Source organism: Diceros bicornis, chromosome 28 (genome assembly GCF_020826845.1).
Source record: "Diceros bicornis minor isolate mBicDic1 chromosome 28, mDicBic1.mat.cur, whole genome shotgun sequence".
Classification (NCBI taxonomy): Eukaryota; Metazoa; Chordata; class Mammalia; order Perissodactyla; family Rhinocerotidae; genus Diceros; species Diceros bicornis.
In genome coordinates, this window is record NC_080767.1 from 40704074 (window position 1) to 40719408 (window position 15335).

Here is a 15335-nt window from a genome sequence, read left to right on the forward strand (position 1 = left end):
CTTCTAAGATCATTATTTTACACATTCGCAGCCTCTAACAATTGATGTTTTGAGGCAAGCCCTCCACATGCCCAGGTCTGAATCGACCTGTGTGCCAGGTCCTTCAGGGGTCAGAGGAAAGTGGGTTTGACAATTGTGGGGCTGGGGCACCTGCCATTTCTCGGTGTGCACCCAAGGAGCTTCAGGGGGGTGGGCCCTCTGGAAGGCTTCCCCACACTGAGATGCAGCCCCAAACCCCCTCCCTCGCTCCCTCAGTGACTCACCTCCTCCCAGAAGATGGGGTTGGCCTCATAGCCGCCCACAGACAAGGCATCTCCTTGGAGGCGGAGGTAGACCGAGGCGTCGTGGTCGCGGACGTTGGGCATGTTCTAGAGGGCAAAGCAGAGAGGCCGCAGCATTAACCAGGCTGGGTGGTGGGCCCAGTGCCTCCACCAGTGGTCCCAGGCCCACAGGAGGCCCATGGCACCTCCTCCTTATTGTAGGACCCTGAGGACAGAGTGGACCTGGGGCCTCAGGTCACATAGTGGACGAACCACCCCCATTCAAGTCTCTCCTTCCCCAAACCCCATACAAGAGCAGCAAAAGTGGAAGGAGGAGGAAGAACGGAGGAGAGAGGGAGGGAGGGAAGAAAAGCTATAACCCACAAAGATATGAGAACAGGGGAGAGACAGCCATGGACAGGGGAGATCTCAACCCACACTGGGGGGCAGGGGCTGGAGGAGGGCTGGGCCCTAGCTCAGGTTTCAGGGAGGGAGACTGAACAAGGCAGGCTAGTTTGTCACCCTCCGTCCCCTCCAATCTGCAGAGGTCGAGCCTGTGGCAACCCCAGGCCCTGCTGCAGGGGGTGATGGGAGGGGTGTGAATGTGTATGCGTGTGTGTGTGTGTGTGCACATGTGTGTGAGTGAGTGTGAGAGAGTGTATGTGAACAGAAAGATGGGCTGGGGGCTCTTCAAAGCAGTTGCCCCCAGAACCCCACCATCCCCACCACGTGCAGCCCAGGCCCGGCCCTGCCCTGCAGGATCCCCGAGCTCTGCCTGGAGAAGTGCATCCCCAGAGGCTCCAGGCTCGGGGGAGGCGAGGAATGGGCTGCCACCCCTCTCGACAGCAGATTGGAGACTTCTGTGGGGACAGTGAGTGGCCCATGGGAGGCTCCAGGTACTGATACCAGGGTCCCTCACCAAAGAGGATGGCTCGTCCCTCAACCCCCTACCAGAGGCTCTCCTGTCCTCCCTGCTCAATCCTCCAGGAAACTCCCTCTTAGAAACGACACCTCCACGAGGACTGCAGAGACGTGAGGAGATTGGGTCCATAAAACAAGGTGCCGCGGAAAAGGAACAACTCCAGACCAAGAAAGATGTCTTTAAATGAGATATGATCATCAAAACTAAAAATGCAACAGAAGGATCGATAAGGCCAAGACTATCTTCCAGATATTAGGCTAAAAAAGATGAGGAAATGGAAATCAGTACAGGAAAAAATAGGAAAATCAGAGGGCAATCCTAAAGGTCCAACACCCACCTTACAGGGTTCCAGAAGGAGAAAACAGAGAAAATAGAGCAGATGGAATGTCAGAGCCATAATCCAAGACCATCTCTCAGACTGAAGATTGTGAATCTCTGTATTGAAGGGCCCACGAGTGCCCGCCGAGCCCTGTGAATGGACCAGGCCTGCTCTGAGGCCACGTTGGGGTGAAACATCAGAACAACAGGTGAACAGGTGGGTCCCAAATGAAGGAGCAGCAGCCCTGGAGGCTGGAAGACCTGGAGCAAACTCTTCAAAGTTCTGATGGACAATGATTTTAGATGCAGAATTCTAGACCCAGTGAATCCATCAAGCAAGTGTAAGGAAATAATAAAGAGTTTTTCAGACACTCATGGACACAAGAACATCTACTTCCCATGTCCCTCTTCTCAGTAAGCTACAGAGAACATGCCATGGATCCAGGGAGCAGCAGATCCAAACAGAAGAGGGGTGAAGGAGGTCCCAGGGTAACAGCCAAGAGGCAATCAGTCCAAAATGCAGAAGATCAGAAGCCAGCAGAGGAATCCTCCAGGGGAGGGAATGAGACTCACAGATTTCATGTGATTTCTCTGCTGTGTATAAGGATGCAGAAAACATTATTGATGGGTGTTTGACAGATCTGTAGAAACGCTCAGGGAAAAAAATGCGACAGTTATGAATATAGACGCAAATATCCTCAAAAAAATACTAGCAAAATGAATCAAACAACATATGAAAGGGATTCTATACCATGAACAAGTGGGATTTATCCCAGGAATGCAAGGTTGGTTTAATATCTGAAAATCAGTCTGTGTAATACACCATATCAAGAAAGTGAAGATGAAAACCACTAGTAATTTCAATAGAAGCAGAAAAAGCATTAGATGGAATCCAAAACCTTTCATGATAAAAACACTCAACAATCTAGGAACAGAAGGGAACTTCCTGATAAAAGGCATCTAAGGAAAACCCACAGCTAACGCACACTTAATGGTGGCTTTCTCCCTAAGATCATGAACAAGGAAATGACGTCCACTCTTACCACATCTACTCACCATTGTGCCGGACGTCCTGGCTACAGCAGCAGTTAGGCAAGAAAAAGTAATAAAAAGCATCCAGATTGGCAAAGAATAAGTAAAATCATCTCTATTTGCAGATGACATGATCTTGCATACAGAAAATCCTGAAGAACCCCCTAAAAAACTATTAGAACTAATAAAATAGTTCAACAAGGTTGCAGGATACAACGTCAATATACAACAAACATACAAAAAGCTTATTGTATTTCTATACACTAACAATGAACAATTGAAAAATGAAATTCAGAAAATAATTTCATTTACAATATCATCAAAAATAATAAAATACTTATGAATAAATTTAACAAAAGAAGTGCAAAACTTGTACTCTAAAAACTAGAAAATATTTTTGAAAGAAATTAATGGAAAAACATTCCATGTTTATGAAATGAAGACTTACTGTTGTTAAGGTGGCAATACACCCACCAAACTGATCTACAGACTCAACACAATCTCCGTCAAAACCTCAGCTGGCTTCTTGGCAGAAATTGACAAGCTGATCCTAAAATTCATACAGAGTGCAAGGGATCCAGAATATTCAAAACAATCTTGAAAAAGAAGAACAAAGATGGAGGACTCACATTTCCTGATTTCAAAACTTACTACAAAGCTCCTGTAATCAAGACAGGGGTACAATTTAAAGATAGAGATACAGATCAACAAAGTAGAACTGAGATTCCAGAAACAAACCCTCACGTTTGTGGTCAATTGATTTTCCACAAGGGTGCTCAATGGGGGAAAGAATAATCAACAAATGGTGCTGGGCAACTGGACCTCCACGTGCAAGAGAATGAAGCTGGACCCCTTCCTCCCGTCATACACAAAACTTAACCAAAGTGGATCACAGACTGAAGCATAAGAGCTGAAACTATAAAACTCTTAGAAGAGGGGCCAGCCCCATGGCTTAGCAGTTAAGTGCGCGCACTCCGCTACTGGCGGCCCAGGTTCGGATCCCAGGCGCGCACCGATGCACCGCTTCTCCGGCCATGCTGAGGCCGCATCCCACATACAGCAACTAGAAGGATGTGCAACTATGACATACAACTATCTATTGGGGCTTTGGGGAAAAAAAAGGAGGAGGATTGGCAATAGATGTTAGCTCAGAGCCGGTCTTCCTCAGCAAAAAAAAAAAGAGGATTAGCATGGATGTTAGCTCAGGGCTGATCTTCCTCGCAAAAAAAAAAAATTCTTAGAAGAAAATATGGAAGTAAATCTTTGTGGCCCTGGGTTAGGAAACACCTTCTTAAATATGACACCATAAACACAGGGGACAAAAGAAAAAATCTGTAAGTTGTACTTCATCAAAATTAAGAACTTTTGTGCTACCAAAAATATCATTAAAAAAGTGAAAAGACAACCCACAGAATGGGAGAAAACATTTGCAAATCATGTATCTGATAAGGGACTTGTATCGAGAATGCATCAAGAACTCATAACTCAACAAAAAGACAAACAACCCAGGGCCAGCCCAGTGACCTAGTGGTTAAACTCATGCACTCAGCTTCAGTGCCCTGGGTTCACAGGTTCGGATCCCGGGTGTGGACCTACACACCGCTTGTCAAGCCATGCTGTGGTGGCGTCCCACATACAAAATAGAGGAAGATGGGCACGGATGTTAGCTCAGGGACAATCTTCCTCACCGAAAAAAAAAAAGACAAATAACTCAATTTAAAAATGAGTAAAGTCTCGGGGCCGGCCCGGTGGCGCAAGCGGTTAAGTGCGCGCGCTCCGCTGCGGCGGCCCGGGGTTCGCTGGTTCGGATCCCGGGCGCGCACCGAAGTACTGCTTGGTAAGCCATGCTGTGGCGGCGTCCCATATAAAGTGGAGGAAGATAGGCACCGATGTTAGCCCAGGGCCGTCTTCCTCAGCAAAAAAAGAGGAGGATTGGCGGATGTTAGCTCAGGGCTGATCTCCTCACAAAAAAAAAAAAAAAAAAAAAAAATGAGTAAAGTCTCTGAATAGACATTTCTGTAAAGAGGATACACAAATGGCCAATAAGCACATGAAGAGAGCTCAGTGTCATTAGTCATCAGGTAAATGCAACTCTAAACTACGAGCTACCACTGCACACCCACTAGGATGGCTAGAATCAAAGAGACAGACAATAACGAGTGCTGATGAGCATGTGGAGAAGTCAGAACGCTCACACACTGCTGGTGGGAAGGCAAACGACGCGGCTGCTTTGGAAAACGGCCTGACAGTTCCTCAGAAAGTTAAACACAGATTTACCATGTGACCCAGCAATTCCACTCTATGGTATCTATCCAAGAGAAGCGAAAACGTGCCCATGCAAAAACTTGTACATGAACGTTCACTGTGGTATTATAGCCAAAAAGTGGGAACGCTCAAATGTTCACCAACAGATGAATGAATTAAAAAAAATGTGGTATACAATAGAATATCATTCAGCCATAAAAAGGAATGAAATTCTGATACACGTACCACATAGATGAACTTTGAAAACATCATGTTGAGTGAAAGAAGCCAGACACAAGAGGCCACAATGGCCTCTTGTCTTTTTATTTCCATTTTATTAAGTGTTCAGAATAGAAAAATCCAGATTTGTGATTGTCTGAGGCTGGGGGTGGGGTGGGAAGTGGAGAGTGACTGATAATGGGTATGGGGTTTTGGGGATGAAGATAATATTAGATAGATGATAGACAGATAGATAGATAGATAGATAGATAGATAGATAGACAGATAGATAGATAGATAAGTAGACAGGTGATAGGTGATGGATAGGTAGGTAGATTAGTGACAGTTACATAGAAAACTGAGCAACTGGAAAAAAACTATTAATAACTCCAGGAAACACAAAAAGTTAGACACTATTTGCTCAGGAGTGAACAATATTTACATAGTCATTATATTGCAAACGCTGACTACTGATTTAACCAATAAACAAATAAACAAAACAAAATCATTTTGGAAAGCAAGCCGGAGTGGGGAGGGCTCACCTCCTCTGTGGTTCCCCAGCCCTGGAGGAACTGCCTCTCTCAACCCTCTCTTCTTTACCCGTCACGTCTATCCTGGAGACAGATACATCGGATGCGACCCCTTGGCCCCATCTTTGAGGACATGCAGAGACCAAAAGGGACGCTCCGGCAGACGCCCCTCCCTCCTCCTCCCGTCCCCTGGTTGTCCTGCTCCTCCGCAGAACTGGAATGAGAACGTGTGCGCTGAGGGGCTGCTGTCAGTTCTCAGTAACTGAGCCCTTCAGAAGTAATAACAGTGCCGTCATTACCTCCATCGTCGCTGCTGCTCTAAAAACAAAACAAACCGACCCCGGAGCTCCATAGAGCGGGGCGGTGGGGACACCTGGTGGCCGGGGAAGCCCTGACCCTTGTTCCAGCAGGATCAGGGTCCCCATCTCCCTGCCCTTGGAGGGCCCCGGCTGCCTCGGAGTGCCCAGCACGGGCTCAGCTCAGCCCCAAGGCATCCACGGGGGACCCTGCCTGCCCTCTCCATGCAGCGGCCCACGCTGCAGGTATGACCCCAGTCCCACTGATGCCCCTGCCTCCCAACCTCAGCCCATTCCCTTCCATCAGCTTCTCCTGCCCTCCCCTCACTCCAAATCCTGTTGGCCACTTACTCCAGGAAGGCTTCCTGTGGCTCCAGCCTTCCCTGGTCTCTTCCTCCAAAGCACCAGCTGGCTGGACCACCCCATGCCCCTTGATCAGGGACATCCTCACCACATCCACCACCTAACCAGCACCATGCTCAGCCCTTTAGCTCCATCACTTGGTGCCTCCCTCAGCACAGCCCTATGTGTAGGTACAATTATTACCCAGCAGAAAAGGAAACTGAGGCTCAGAGTGGCACCCTGACTGGCCTGGGCTGGGTAATGGAGGAGTCAGGATGCAGATCCCAAGGCTGGGCTCTTACTCAGTGCTCTGTGACCTGGCAGAGCAGCTTCTGTAAAAGTCAGCAGGGGGTGGTGGGAATGCCAGAGCATCAGAGAGCACTCAGGCTCACTGCTTCTGAAGGACACAGAGCCGGGCCCAGAGGTCACAGAGGAGCTGGGGGCAGCGCTCAGCTAGGACCCTGGACTGGGACAGCTCCTCAGAAATGGGGGCCCCTGGGGCAGCACAGCCCTCTGCCCACGGTCAGGAGGATGAAGAGCTCTTGGTTCAGCTGGCTACACAGGCCCCTGACGCTGTGAGGCCCAGGTCTGGGCAGATGGTGTCCTGTAGGGCAAGGCTGCCAAACCCAGGGACCTTCCTGAGCAGACGTGGACGGGGCGGGCAGGAGCATGTGCCCCCAGAATGGGCCCAGGCGTCAGGGGCCTCCCAGTGCACGCTCCAGAGCCCCTGACCACGAGACCTGCCGTGGCATGAAGGAGCTTGCTCTCTGACCCACCAAGGGGTCAGGTCAGGGTCAGAGGCCCGCTCCTCTCCCAGACTCAGACTGCGCAGGTGCAGCCTCAGGAAGGGCCAGTGCCCCGACTCCCGGCACACGGCCAAGGGGGTGCAGGGGAGCATGTGGAACTTTGCCCCCAGCCCCAGATCTCCTCTCTTCTCCTACAAAGGGTCTCAGAGCTCTGGGGCTGCTGGCCCTTTCCTGGGGCACCAGAGCAGCCTCGAGCTCCCAAAGGCACAGCGGGCGCCTGGGTGGGGGCGTGTTTGTGAATAACGTGGACGACCCCAGCCTGGCTCTGACCGTGCACTCACGGAGGGGGGCCCTGGCCGACCCTGCGCTGCTTCTTCCCTGAAAGACGCCTCAGTCAGGCCTTAGGGGGAATCAGAGCATGGAGAATCTGTGGGCGCCCTGGAGTCAGCCTCCCCGCAGCCACCCCCAAGATGCAGCCCCTGCCCTGCCCCCAAGCCTGTCCCCAGCTTTCCCAGCCCTGCTGAGCCCACTGCGGCCTTAGGGCGACCCCTGGTGGCCACGCGGGGGCTCTCCCCACAGAACCAGGGCCACGACTCCTCCCGCCAACAGCAGTGTGATTTCTCTCCATTCCCCAGCACCCCACCCAGCACGGGCACATGGCAGCCCTCAGGAGGCGTGTGCTGGGTCACATTAAACTCATCCACGAATGGGGAACGCCCTGTGTTAAGGGGGAGGGGCAGGAGCGGGTGGGGATCCCGGCCTCTGCCCCAGCTTCCCGCCCCCTCCACCACTGCGGTCCACCTAGAGGCCAGCCTCACACGTCCCCAGTGACCACAGGGAAGCCAATTAAGGACGAGGCTCCCAGGACCCTCTTTGCTGGGGCCTGACCCTAGACAAGGGCAGTCTGGTCTCACTCTCCCCCCTCCACCCCTCTGACCTCCTCTCAACTGCTCGCAGGTCCCCAGCTGCCGGCTCTGTGCACCCCCCTTCTCCACGTCACCCCTTCCCTGCCACTCCTCTGATCCTTCAGAAGATCCTCCGACATGGCCTCCACCAGGAGCCTCCCCTGGTCCATGGGCAAGGAGTCCCTATAGCCCCTGTGCTCGCCTTGCAGAGCCCTTGTCAGCCTGTTCTGGAATAAATAAGCATATTCACTTGTCAGTACCCTCCCCCAGCTCATCCAGACAAGAACCAGGTCGTTTTCTCTGTTATAGGCCCAGTTTCCAGAATAGGACCTGGACACAGAGCTTACCCAGTCAATGTTTGATGGAGAGAGAGGTAGGGGAGGGAGGGTTAGGTGGGGTGGTGGATAGATGGATTAATAAACGGATGGAGGATGGAGGAACGGGTGAAGGGAGAGATGAAATGGTAGAGGGTATGATGGAGAGATGGAGGGATGAACAGACGGCGGGGGAGAGATCGAGGAAGGGGCAGATGGTGGAGGGAAAAAGGGTAAATGGGAAAAGGAAAGGATGGATAGATGGAGGGGTGAGGAAGGGATGGTTGAATGATGGACGGAGGGAGGGATGAAGGAAGGGAGGGAGAAAGGAGTGCTCCATGACAAGGTGGCAAGGAGCTACCAGCCGCCACCGCAGGAGAGAGGAGATAAGGGGAGGAGAGGAGCGAGGGCAGGAGGTGCACAGCCCGGGCGCCGGCAGGTGCAGCCCGGCCCCCCACCTCCCTTGGCAGAGGCGTTTCCAAGACTCCCAGGAGGTTCTCAGGGCCAGAATCAGTGTCCTCCGAGACTGGCACCCAGGGCATACTGGGGAACATGCAAACATTCGGGGGTTCCCTGAAATGCCTGGGGCACAGAACACGGCAAAAAGCAGGACTGGCTGCGCCACACAGGACAGGCTTGGACTGCGGTCTGGGCGTCAGTGAGAAGCTGTGCCCTGAAGGCCGAGGGCGTCAGGGTTACACCTCACCACCTCGTTTAATCCTCACACCCCCTGAGACACCCAGTGTGTGATGCCCATTTCACAGATGAGGTGACTGAGGCTCAGGGTGGTGAGGGAGCCCACGAGGGTCATGCCACCTGTAAGAGCCAGGTCCCTGTGCCACCCACAGCCAGGCTCCCACAGCCTGACACAGCATCTGGGGCCGTCCGCTTACCTGGATCCCCTCGATGCGCTCGGTGACGACGTAGGCATGGTGCATGGCCACCAGCGGGACCTTGACTCCTGCCATCCGGCCCACAGCGTCCGCCCATACTCCTGCAGGCAGAGCATGGACAGCTCAGCTCTGTGGGCACCCAGTGGGGGCTGCCAGCCAGGTGGGCACAGGGCGCCTCTGCCTGTCCACCCTGGCAGCGACTCCCCCAGGTCACACCCGGGCCCCCACCCCAGAGAAAGGCCAGGTTTACGGAGCAGCCAGCGTGGCCACTCAGGAGCCAGGAGAAACACCACTCTCACCTGCACAGTTGACCACACAGGGCGTCTGGATGGAGCCGTGCTCCGTCTCCACAGCTGCCACCCGCCGCACCCCAAAGTCGTCTGTCCGCACACGGATGCCGGTCACCGGGCAGTTCTCGATGACCTGGGAGCGAGAGGAGCTGAACAGAGCTGGGCGGGCTCTGAGGGCGCTGACACCCACCCTCTCACACCCCGGTCCGGGCGGGGCCTGGGACCTCTGCTTCTGCTAGGGCAGCCTTCACGTGACACATCCGGGAAATGGGGTGACCACAGCGCCGGACACTAAATCCGCAGCTTCCACGACTTGGACAACCTGTCCACCCGTCCCCAGATACAATGGCTCTTTTTCACAAAGTGACTTAAAAAAACCAAAGCAAGCCTCGTGTGACTAACAGATCTTTACGGTCAGCTCCTTGGTAAAGAGGTCACACAGTACAGTTCCCCTCTGTTTTGTCCCCATACACACCTTCATCGAGAAATATTTGGAGTAAAACTAAAATGTCATCACTGCCTACTTCCTGGTGATTTTCATTTCTTCTTTTTTGCTTATTTGTCTTTCTTAATTTTTTCTACAGCTATGAGTGTATTTGAGACAAAAGAAGACAAAAATGACAAGAAGAGATTCTGGGAGGATGCGCTAGTCCAGCAGGCCCGAATCTCAGGGAAGGAAGGAGAGCCGACATCCGTGGATGGAGCCGAGGCCCAGCCTCCTTTGCAGGAGCCTGTCAGCAGGCTCAGAGAGTCCTGCCCGGCCCAAGGTCACACAGCAGAGAGAAGGGCGCCTGTCCTCTCACCTTCTGCTCTTGGGGCTCTTAGGCAAGAGGGGTGGGCTGGCAGCAGGGGACCCAGGGCCGGCGGCCAGCGGTACCTGTGCTCCCCGGGCAGTGGCGGCCCTGGTGAGGGTGGTGCAGGTGCCGGCGGGATCCATGGTCCCATCCTGCGGCACGTACAGGGTCCCATAGAGGTCGTCCACATTCATCAGCGGGTACAGTGCCTTGGTCTCCGCCGGGCTCAGCACATGGGACTCCACGCCGTAGGCCTTGCCTAACTAGGGGACCCAGAAGAAAGTAACTGAGTCCTCGGGGGTCAGACCTCCTCCGGCCACTGTCCTCCCCAACTGGGCCTCCAAGGGTCAGCTTCGACTCTGCCTCCTCAGGAAGCCTTAGCTGGCCACCACGCCCCAGAAGCCTGTGTCCCTTGAGCAGGCTTCTCATAAGGATAAGGAGCTCGATGCAAGGGGCAGAAGCAGGCTCTGGGGCCCTCACCTTCCTGATCCATCTCTGACACTAGCCACGTGACCTGGGGTAAGCTGCTTACGGACCCTGCGTGAAGGGGGGTAATAATGGCTTATGACCTATTACCTTATGCCCTGATACCCCTAAAGAGCTTGGACCAGTCTGTGGCACACAAGGCCTTACTATATAAAATAAATAAAAATAACCCCCACAGGTCTAATATCTTGGGCTTGAGGATCAGGTTCCGAGGTCAGACCAGCTCCCTAGAGACCAGCCAGGTCCAGGTCCCAGGCTCCTGTGCCAGACCACACCCCCATCACATTTGATAGGCCCAAGGGCAGCCAATCAAGCGTCCCCAGGCATGCGCCTCAGGACAGGCTCCGCCCAACTGGAGATGAGCTGAGCCAATCAGATTCTCAGTCTGCAAACTGTGAATGGAAAGTGGCAGAGACTTTACGCCCCAGGGGAACTTGAGCTAAAGGTTGGGGCCGGAGGCTTCGTATGGAGCCTTTACCCAGCTGGTGAGTGAGCCAAGGGGGAGGAGGAAGAAGGGGGCAGGGAGAGGACGAGGCGGAATGGGGCCATCTCCTAACCCCAGAGACCCAGGGCATTCTACTGAAGCCGGCTGCCCCTGCTTCCGGCCTGGGCCCCCAGGGGACTCAGCGACAATGAGCCGGTGCTAGCCACACAGCCGGCTCTGCTCCGTGAGCCCTGAGTGAGTATTCAGTCGGTGCTCAATAAGAGATGAATTGCTGGAGGGGCCTGTCTCACCCACGCCCTGGAATTTGGGGTCCAGGCCTGGCTGCCCTGGATTAGGAACCAACACCCCCTCCCCGGTACAGGGCCTTCCACAGCGTAAGGCTTTCTGCCTCGCCCCCACAACTCTGTTCCCTAAGCCCTGTCGGTGGGGTCAGGAGAACGGTGGTCATTGCCTCCTGGTTAGTGAATTTCACTACTTACCCACTGTCCCGTGAGCAGCACCCGTGATGATGATAGTAACTCCCGGTTAGTGGGACTCTCCTGCCTCCGAGGCTTGCACACTGGGCTCGGCAATACAGTCCCATTTTAAAGGTGAGAATGCCGAGGCTCAGAGGGGCAAAGTCACCTGTCCCAGGTGGCTGAGACGGCAAGGGCAGCCCCAGGGTCTGAACCCAGATCTGTCGGGGCTCCTTCCGTGCACCATGCTGCTCTACCCCCACCAGCAGGGAGCGCACCCACTGACATGAGCCCCCACGCTGGCAAGGGGCACAGCCACAACCTGAGCCCCCCTGCCCTGGCAGGGGACACCCACCGACATGAGCCTCTTGTACTCGTCCAGACGCTGCCGGTTGGACGCGATGAACAGGCCCCCATTCTGGATCCAGCCCGTGTGCAGCCCGGTCTCCTCCTCCAGGTCACGGCTCACCACGCGCCTCGTGTGGGCCAGAAGCTCCAGCTCCACGTCGCTGGGCCGCAGCTGCCACAGCAGGCCTGGCGGGGAGGGGCGGGACGTTATCAGTCCCCAGCAGGCCGGGGCCGCCGAATATCAGGCAGTGGGTCCGGGTCTTTCTCTGCAGGCCGTGGGGACCCCGGGAGGTTGATGAGCAGGACATGACAGGGTCAAAGCTGAGTTTTAGGAAGGGCTTCCAGGCCCTTGGGCAGCTCAGGGAGTGACCATATCAAAGGCTCCCATTTATTGAGCACCTACTGTGCACCAAGCCCTGGACTGAGCCTGTCTCAAGGTGACAGAGCAGCCCTAGGAGGTGGGCATGATTGTTTTACAGTGAAATTAAGGTGGCACCAAATGGTTCCGTGACCAAGATCCCAGAGCAGGTCGTGACAGGGCCGGGACCCCGACCCAGGACTGACAAGCCCAAATGCAGGCTCTTCACCAACATAGCCGCTCCCTCAGCACAGATCTGCGGAGCAGGAGGCCAGGGGTCAGGCTGGAGTGACGTTGAGGGCAAGGCCGTGCGGGCCCAGCTGCGACGGGCCGTGGGAAGGCGGAGGCAGTGGTGTGCGGGGCCGGCTGTGTCAGCTCTCAACACATGTGATGCCTGGACCCCTTCCCTGCTCCACACTCAGCAACCTTTTGCTGGCACCGGGATATTGGCCAGTGGGAGTGCTTACCCCACAGAAACTGACCAACGTATCCCAGGGTTAAGGCAGAAGGTTGGCTGCCCTGGAGACTTGTACACAGTAGGTGCTTAATACATGCCCACTGGTTAGTTAGGAGGATGAGAATCGTGGACACATCTGGTGCCCATGGAAGACACAGGATGCCCTCGGCATCACCCCAGCTGGCCCCTTCCCTGTCCACCCTCTACGCCCGGGGCCGCCCTCATCCCTGGTGGCTCTGTCCCCGGAAGGGGCTTCTGCTCTTTGACAGACGGCTGCCTGGACTCCCAGCTCTGGGCTCAGCTTTGCCCTCCGGGGTCCCACCGGCGGCATCTGCTGCCTCCTCCCCACCACAGCTCCTCAGAGACTCGGGGGGCAAGCAGGGGCCCCCAATCTGTCCACCTTCAGACTGACCCCACATCTTTTCTCCATGTCCTTCCTCCTCCAGCTCAGCTGCCTCTAACAGGTCTGTGGTTGTCCACCCAGAACTGACCCCTTGCAGAGTCCAGCCCCTCCTGGCCCCCACCTGCACCCCACCCCTACCTGCTGTGTGCCAGGTGGTCCCGGAGGTCAGTCGCGCCCTCTCCAGCAGCACCGCCCCGCTCACACCCAGCTTGGCCAGGTGGTACAGGGTCTGGCAGCCCAAGCTGCCCCCACCGATGACCACCACGTTGGCTGTGCTGGGCAGAGGCCGGGTGGGGCCTTGGGCCTCCGCCGAGGGGCCCTGTGCCTCTTTCAGGGTCCGCTGGTACGGCACGCTCTTCTCAGCCGTGGGGCCAGCCCCGCTGGTCAGGGGGCGTGGCCCCAGGCCCTGGGCTGGGCTCCGGCGAGCGTGTGTGGCCACTACACGCAGGGCTTGGCTCAGCGAGGCCATGCGGACTCCAGGCATCAGCACGGCAGGGAGCTGGGGAGAGAGTCAGGGCTGCCTGGGGTGCAGAGCAGGTACATGGGGGCTGTGCCACGTTAGACCCCAAGAGACTGCCCCCCACGCTGTTACCCTCCAGGCCCACCTCCTGCCGTCTCCCCACGGCACATGTGTGCCCATGCATTCGTCCAGCGCATGCTCACTGAGGGCCTCGCACACGTCAGGCTCTGGCTGGGCCCGGGGAGACCATGTGGGAGGCAGGAGGTCGGGCCAGCCCAGGGAGCGGGCTGTTGGAGGGGGTCATCGGGAGGACGAGACCACCAGCTGATCCAGGAGTTGGAGCCCGGCAATCAGAGGCTCCTCACCCCGTCCCCATCCATGGAATGTACGCTCTGCCCACCGTTCCCACAGTGGGAGCTGTTCCAAGGACGCAGGCTCAAGAGAGTAAAGTGTTGTTGAGACCATCTGGACGATGGACGTGGCTGAACCCAGGTAAGGTCTCTGTATAAACTTTAAGGTTCTGGCGGGCGAGTGTGGAGATCTACTCGTCTTGCAGCGCCCAAGACAAGCCATGTTGTGTAAGTTCCCTTGCTTATTACACCTGCACGGACCCATCTGGAGGGCTCTGCCTCTTTCTTCCGTCTCTCCCTGCCCTCCGTGTACGGGGGCCAGTGTGTGAACCAACACGGACAGAGAACGGGGCTGTGACAGAGCACAGGAGCTCTATGGGGGGTGTCGGGCCACAAGGGGAGGTGGGGCTGAAATGAGACGGGGGAAAGCGGGGTTACCCAGTGCGGGAGAGGGGGAGAGCCCCTGGGAGAGACCTGAGAACCGAGGACAGGAAGGAGCTTGGGTCTCACGGGAACACGGGACCCAGAGAGACGACCTGAGAGGATGAGGGGAGGCTGGAACAGGGAGGGGCCTGTCCTGCGGCCTTGAGAGCCCCATCAGGGCTCAAGACACTTCCAGAGGGTGGGGGCCCCCGTGTCCTGCAGGTCTGGGTGGTGATGGGACCCGGGGGAAGGGGAGACGGAGGGAGGCGGCAGCCCCCAGGCAGCACGGGGGCGGTGGCTGTGGTGAGGGGATGGAGTCACTGGACACAGACGGTGGGGGGGAGGAGGGGCAGGTGGTGTGCAGGCAGAGCAGGTGCCATAGGACGGCTGGCAGGCAGCCCTGAGACAGGGACACCAACCCTCCCTGGGGAACTCCTGTCTGGACCCCAGACAGAAGTTGTTTCTGCCTCGTTGGCCCCAAGGCACCAGGTGAGAACAGCGGTGCCATGTGGTCCAGGCCTCGCCCTCCCTCGGCCGTCTCAGGATCCAGGGTAGGGGCTTAGAGGCTGGAGAACCACCTCCCTTCCTTCTGCCTCCTCCTCCTTAGCCTCCTCCCAGTGGCCTTCAGGGCTCACCTCTCATCCCTCCTCCTTCAGGAAGCCCTCCCAGACCTCCCCACCAGAAAATCATAATTATAATCAGAACGTGACAGGGAGCCAGCCTTTTAAGAGAGAAGGTGCCAGAGAGGCATCTCCCTGGGGGTGGGAGGAACATGGGAAGGAAAGGACGCTTCAGGGGACCCTCCTGGGCCCCCTCCTGGGATCAGCAGGGAGTGAGAGGGCTCTGGCTGTGACCTGAGGTGGGCAGTGCCATCTACACTAAGAGTCATGATTGATAATCAATTAACTAATTAATTAGGAAAGTCAGCCTCCATGTCCAAGTGTGCACCACACACCCAGCTCGTGGCACACACACCCATTCCACAATCTTGAAATGCATGGAAGTCAGGGTGACTGCGGTCCCCACTTCACAGGGAGGAGATTGA

General features: G+C 55.7%; 1 protein-coding gene across 1 annotated transcript in view; it reads right to left on the reverse strand.

Moving 5' to 3' along the window:
• The window catches only part of SARDH (sarcosine dehydrogenase), a 66643-nt gene extending 53087 nt beyond the window's left edge, over positions 1–13556 (reverse strand). The window contains 6 exon segments of the mRNA XM_058524426.1: positions 264–368; positions 9022–9122; positions 9321–9444; positions 10189–10368; positions 11847–12025; positions 13196–13556. Of these exon segments, the coding sequence (XP_058380409.1) occupies positions 264–368; positions 9022–9122; positions 9321–9444; positions 10189–10368; positions 11847–12025; positions 13196–13541 (1035 nt within the window). The 5' untranslated portion in view covers positions 13542–13556.
• Positions 13557–15335: the final 1779 nt, after the last annotated feature.